General features: G+C 36.0%; 1 protein-coding gene across 1 annotated transcript in view; it reads right to left on the reverse strand.

The window, feature by feature from the left end:
* Positions 1-1,153, reverse strand: part of LOC110020173 (NAC domain-containing protein 43-like) — an 8,985-nt gene extending 7,832 nt beyond the window's left edge. The window contains exons 1-3 of the mRNA XM_020718178.1: positions 982-1,153; positions 621-907; positions 71-167 (exon numbers count right to left, since the gene is read on the reverse strand). Of these exons, the coding sequence (XP_020573837.1) occupies positions 71-167; positions 621-907; positions 982-1,153 (556 nt within the window). The remainder of the gene's footprint in view (positions 1-70; positions 168-620; positions 908-981) is intronic.
* Between the last annotated feature and the right edge of the window lie 4,892 nt (positions 1,154-6,045).

The raw sequence follows: 6,045 nt of genomic DNA on the forward strand, positions 1-6,045 counted from the left end.
TGGGCAGCACGGAGTTCATCGAGAGAGCTATGGCTGCTTGAATGAGAAATATGAGGCGGCATGGAGTCACCGGTGAAAGGCAAGCGGGTGATTTGGTCGTTGATGAGCTTGCGGGTGCTCTTCTTCTTGAAAACTCGGCATATCACCCATCCGTCCTCTTGGGCAAACTGGTTTTCAGTTGCCATGCCCGGGGCCTATATCAGAGGTATATATGCGCCAAGTACTCGGATAAGTTGGTCGGGCATCTGTTTGTTAGTTGTAAGTCCCCTCTGGTCTGGTGTTTGATTTTACACGAGTGTAAGGAGTGGTGCTCGAATTAATGGGTGCATGAGAGATGGCTACATTGTAAGGAGCACATGTAACTTATAATTTAACCGTAGGAACACACAATTTAAGGTTTTTTGTTTTTTTCATGAGAAAACCTAGTCTCAGGCGTAGCCTCCCATTCCTCCCATGCCCAGTCACATTACTTCATAAGTAGTATTTTTTTATGAAACAGCAAAATAATGCAAACTTCATACTCTCATAAAGGCGAAATAATTTTTGGCATATATATATATATATATATATATATATAATGTTTAAGAAAAATAAGAAGGGATATATATGTATATATATACATTGGATTGGCAGTCAGATCCATGGAGCTCATGCTCATCAAGGCGATACTCATGCATGATCCAATCAGACTTCTCTCCACGAGGCGCCCTACCTCTGTAAAAAACCAGCGTCTTCCTCATCCCAATCCTCTTAAAGCAGCAGGCATTGATAACCTTATCCCTACCAGTAGCCTTCCAAAATCCAGCAGCCGTGGCCCTATTAGTTCTCGTTCCAGTCGGATACTTCTTATCCTTGTGACTGAAGAAATACCAATCATTCTCATCCCTCGATCCAATTCTGCATTTCTCTATCATAATCCAACCATAAACTAAAAATAATAAAGAAGAGATTATGAATATATGTTGGTTAATTAATATGTACCTTGAATGTCCCAAGGTTCGAGTTTATTGAGATCAATTTCATGGATAACATTGAGGTCTATGTTCTCTGATGCTACCTTCTTTTTAAGGTAATAGGCGAGGAGTTCTTCTTCTGTGGGGTGGAAGCGGAAGCAAGGAGGAACTTTCGAGAGGCCATTGATGGAGATGCTCATGGTGGCATCAATGTGTCTGAGAGGTAACCGACTTGTTAAAGAGAAGAGGGGAAGATTGTAGGGAATGGTTGGGTGATATGAAGAAGGGTGGAAGGTAAAGGTGTGGGGGTTGAGATGGGGAGGGACGTGAGAGGTGGCTGATATTTATAGTGTTAGGTATGTCTCATGTATCAGATAAGGGACAAATGCTAGAGCAGAACGGAACGAGTCATCGGAGCAGAGCGAGCGAGCGGGATTGAGCGGAAGCATCTGTCCAATCGAGAGGGTTTCGTTATTTGGGTTAGAGGTGCGAGGGTAACACCCCCGTGGTACGGTACATGAATAATTTTGTAATTACATATTGTACGATGGGATTATGTGTGTGTGTGTGTGTGTGTTTTATCGTAACCCTAAAGAGGATTTATACTATTTCCCGTGAAATCTAAAGAAGACGCTGCTCTTCTCCCGATGACATAGGCAAATTGTCGTAATAATAAAAATTATAAGTAAATGTTATTAACTATTAAGTTTAGTTAAATTTCAAAAGAAATTGATTAAAAACAATGAATGTAATTAGCTGCAGTTTGTAATTAGCCACCACACCATTTGGTTAATCGAGTAATTAGCAAGATGGTACAATTTATGAAGAGATGAATTCGAGAAGAGAAGAGAAGTGAGTGAGAGAGAGAGAGAGAGAGGATGACAGCGGACCTTGAAAATCTCTTATGCGAGCAGAGAAGACAAAACCCGACCATTTTAGTCACATCGGTGAGCTGTTCTTGTTTAACGACCGCAACCACGACGGTAGCAAGAGCAACAGCGGCAAAACGAGACGATGGATTTACAAAGGGAGAAGGAAAAGGATAGGTGATGGATGGAGTCGGAGGGGATGAGCTTTCTTGGGATCCACCACCTTGAAAAACTAATGAGAAGAATTAACTTAATTTTGATTTGATAAATATATCATTACATAAATAACTTTCAAGTTCTTGCTATTTATAAAAATAATATCTCATGTCTATGTCTAGGTTCCGCTTTAGGTTCCTCCATCTTTTAAGACAATTCATTTTCTTATGAAGAATATAGTCTTATTATAATTTTTAGAATGGAATTATGATTATTTTCTCATATTAACTATTATTATTATTGAGGAATTAAGACAAAGAAAGCGCGAGAATCATTTAAAATCAAAAAGAAAATACAAAGATTTAACGAGATTCGGCAATTTGCCTAGGTCATCGGGAGTAGAGCGCGACTTCTTTAGATTTCACGAAAAAGAATACAAATCTCCCTTTAGGGTCACAATACAAAATAAATATAGAACTCACGCGTACAATATGTAATTACAAAATTACTCATATACCGTACCGCAGGGGGCGTTACCCACACATTCCCAACAAACATAACGAAACTCCCCCGATTAGACAGATTATTTCACTTTGCTCTGCCCACTCGCTCTGTTCCGCTCCAACATCTATCTCTTATCTGGTATATGAGCCATACGTAACAATTATTTTGATCATAAAGTCGTTATATTGTATGTAAATAATTTAATGACCTAAAAAATTACATAATATTAAATTTGTTAGTTTTTTTTTTTAAATTAATAAGTTCTTTGATTTGACTGTAAAGATATGAGATTCAAAGATCATTTGAGCATTCAGTTCTTTCTTGGTACCTAACAATGATTGAAATTTAAAGTTAATCAACTAGTGTTGTCCAAGAATCCTCTTATTGGTTCTTGAGTATCCGCTCCTATCATGAAAATAATTGAGCCAACAATGTGTCTATTGTTACTTGACTGTCAACATTTTCTATTGATCTTCATTTGATATTTATTTATGGTTGACATTTAATACATCAAAATAATAACCAAGTCTACTATTGACTTTTGTCCAGCTTGTAACATTTCTCAATGCCCGTAAACAAATGATGCACATAATTTATCCATCATTTTCACCTAAAGTGTGCCCATTTTCTCGATCGATTAGATATTTTCTTCTTTTAATATAATGATTGAATCAAATATCACCTTATATATATGATTGATTGATGGTCATCATTATCTTCCACATCATATGATGCAAGCTTTCTTAAAAACTTGTTCTTCATTTTATATTATCAGAATGATTGAATTGATTTTCGTTCAACCTCTAATGTTCATCACTTATCGACTTCCTAATTATTAGTTGCTTAATCTCCCTTTTTTTGAAAGAACAATTACACCAACCAAGGGTTGAATGTTAACCAACTCTCAACATTCAATATTGATTGTCATCCAACATCTGCCATTAATCTGCATATGAGATTCATCTTCCTGGTTGATTATTCTTCTTTTATATTAGGAAAACGATGTTATTATTGACTTTTGTCTGTATTTCATTGTTTTCCAAAACTTACGAATAGCTGACAGCCATTATTAATTAATTGTAATCATTTTTACTATTCTTTTAGGTTAACTGGTCTCTTATTCAATCAACAGAACTCTCAGGTCAACCATTATCTAATGCATATATCATTAATCAACGATTGATTTTTGTTGGCCACCATATATCATATGACAAGTGCTTTCCTAATCACCATTACAACCCATTTATTAAGAGAAACTCATCTGATCAATGTCTAACCTCCGACAGTTCTCATCTGGCCTTAGGCTTGCTCTTTTACTTAATATGCTATCACCAACAAATGATTGACGTCAATTGCTTGCCTTGTGGTTGCCAACATTGCTAAATAGGCACCACCAATTGATAATAAATTGGAAAATTAAATTACCATAACATGCATTCTTAAATATTCAGGAATGGCATAATTGGTCATGCCATCATAATTACTTTAATTGTCATTCGATAAAGCTTAATTATTCTTCAAATCGGTGTAATTCTTACGAGATGAAAGTGAATGACAAATTGAAATCATGAAATTTTTTTAATCTAAAATTGTCTCTGAAATCACACCATCAAGTTGTGAAGATTCAAGTGAGAAAAGATAAGAGAGAGAGATTATAAAAAAAAAGTTATCAGAGTTTATTAATAGTAAGATAATGTGCATGTGGATTCCGAGTACAACAATGTTGCATAGGGGCGGAATCAACTTCTCTTTCGAGGGGCGGCAAACTGCCCCTCTAGACCAAATATGGAAGGGACTAGTGCAATGAAGAACAAAATGATATTTCATGAGGGGCAAAGGACTAAATTGTCCTCCAACATAAGTAAAAATCTGAATTTGAGATTGAGCAATTGCCCTCTGCGCCCTTCTTAGGTCCGCCTCTGTTGTTGTACACTATTGTACACATGCACAATAATGTTGGACGTAAAATTCGCATGCATATGGACTCCATGCAACATATTCTCTTAGTCAAAGGACAATTCCCCTACCCTAAGAAACTCTGTCATTATTTATATGATTTACGGCCTTATGGTATATAGAGTTGTCAAAACGGCTCTTTTTTCACAAACAGCTCGTGTTTGGCTCGTTAAGAAGCTCGTGTTCTGCCGTTTACTAAGTTAACAAGCCGAACACGAACAACACGAACAAATATTTGTTCGTTCGTGTTCGACTCATTTTGGCTCGAAATACTACTAATAAATTATATAATTTTGATGAGTAGTAGTTTTAAAAAATCTAACTGACTGCAATGTTGCAAAGATTTATAATCAATTAAAAGTATTAATTAAGAAACTAGAATAAAAAATATTAATTTAGATTCAAATTAATTTAGATTCAAATGATAAATTCAAATGATAATTTAAATCTTGCCACAATCCTTAACATCTTATGGCTACGTGATTAGGGTTGTCAAAACGACTCTTTGTTCGTGAACGGCTCGTATTCGGCTGGCTAAGCAAATGAGCCGAACACGAAAGCACTTTTTTAGCTCGAAATATAAACGAGCCGAACACGAGTTGAGCCTAGGCTCACTAGTGTTCGGCTCGTTTACACCCCTAATGGTATATTTGCCTGCTACAAAGCAATCCTTTTGAGTAACAGGTGCTACGTACAGTGCGTGCCGAACTAACACAATCGAATTACTCAAGTTGATAGAAGACGGCCAACCATTTAACTCTCCCGAGTTCGTTTTATACCAAGGAGGCCCAAGTTATCTACTGAGAGCATTAATTAGTTCTGAAATGGAGCTAGATTAATGTGAATTCTAGCTTAGGTTCAATATACGAGGAAGTCGTCTAAACAAAAGTTGTTCATCTAACTATGAATTTTTTGCCATTTATTTGCTCAAAATGTCACTTAAATATTAAATCATGAAATCAATTTCCACAAAATATATTCTACTCTTTCACCTGCATGGGCGCATGTTGAAATCAATTTCCACAAAATATATTCTACTCTTTCACCTGCATGGGCGCATGTTTTCATGTAAATTTGTTTGTTGTGAAGTTCTATTAACCCTCGTTGATATATGATACAAGTTCATATGATTGAAGTTTCATTGAATCTCCTTGTGTGTGAACTTTTACTCCCCCTTTATATAGAATCATTTTACAGGGTCATGATAAATACTCAAATTATTTGGAATATGTGACTAATCCAATTTTTCCTTTTGCCATCCTGAATACACACACACACACATACACACACACACACACACACATATATGTATGTATTGGTCGAACTCTAGCTGCTTTGAACAAAGATATTTTGGCTTTACAACCCTCACAGCCCTCACAGCTAATTTTGCAATGTTTTTATACGTTCCTTTGGGTATTTTTTCTTGGATTGGTATACTTGTCTTTATGAAGATGTTATAACTTTTTGTCTTTTCTTTCTTTGTTTCTTTGTGTGGAATTGTACTGTGGAATGAGAAATCCTTAGGATGTTATGTATTTCTTTTTGTTTTTAGTGGAGATCTTCTTTCCCTCCCTATTTTTGTAACTTATTTTCTATCAACGTGTAAG

The sequence above is a fragment of the Phalaenopsis equestris genome, unplaced genomic scaffold (genome assembly GCF_001263595.1).
Source record: "Phalaenopsis equestris unplaced genomic scaffold, ASM126359v1 Scaffold000094, whole genome shotgun sequence".
Taxonomy (NCBI): Eukaryota; Viridiplantae; Streptophyta; class Magnoliopsida; order Asparagales; family Orchidaceae; genus Phalaenopsis; species Phalaenopsis equestris.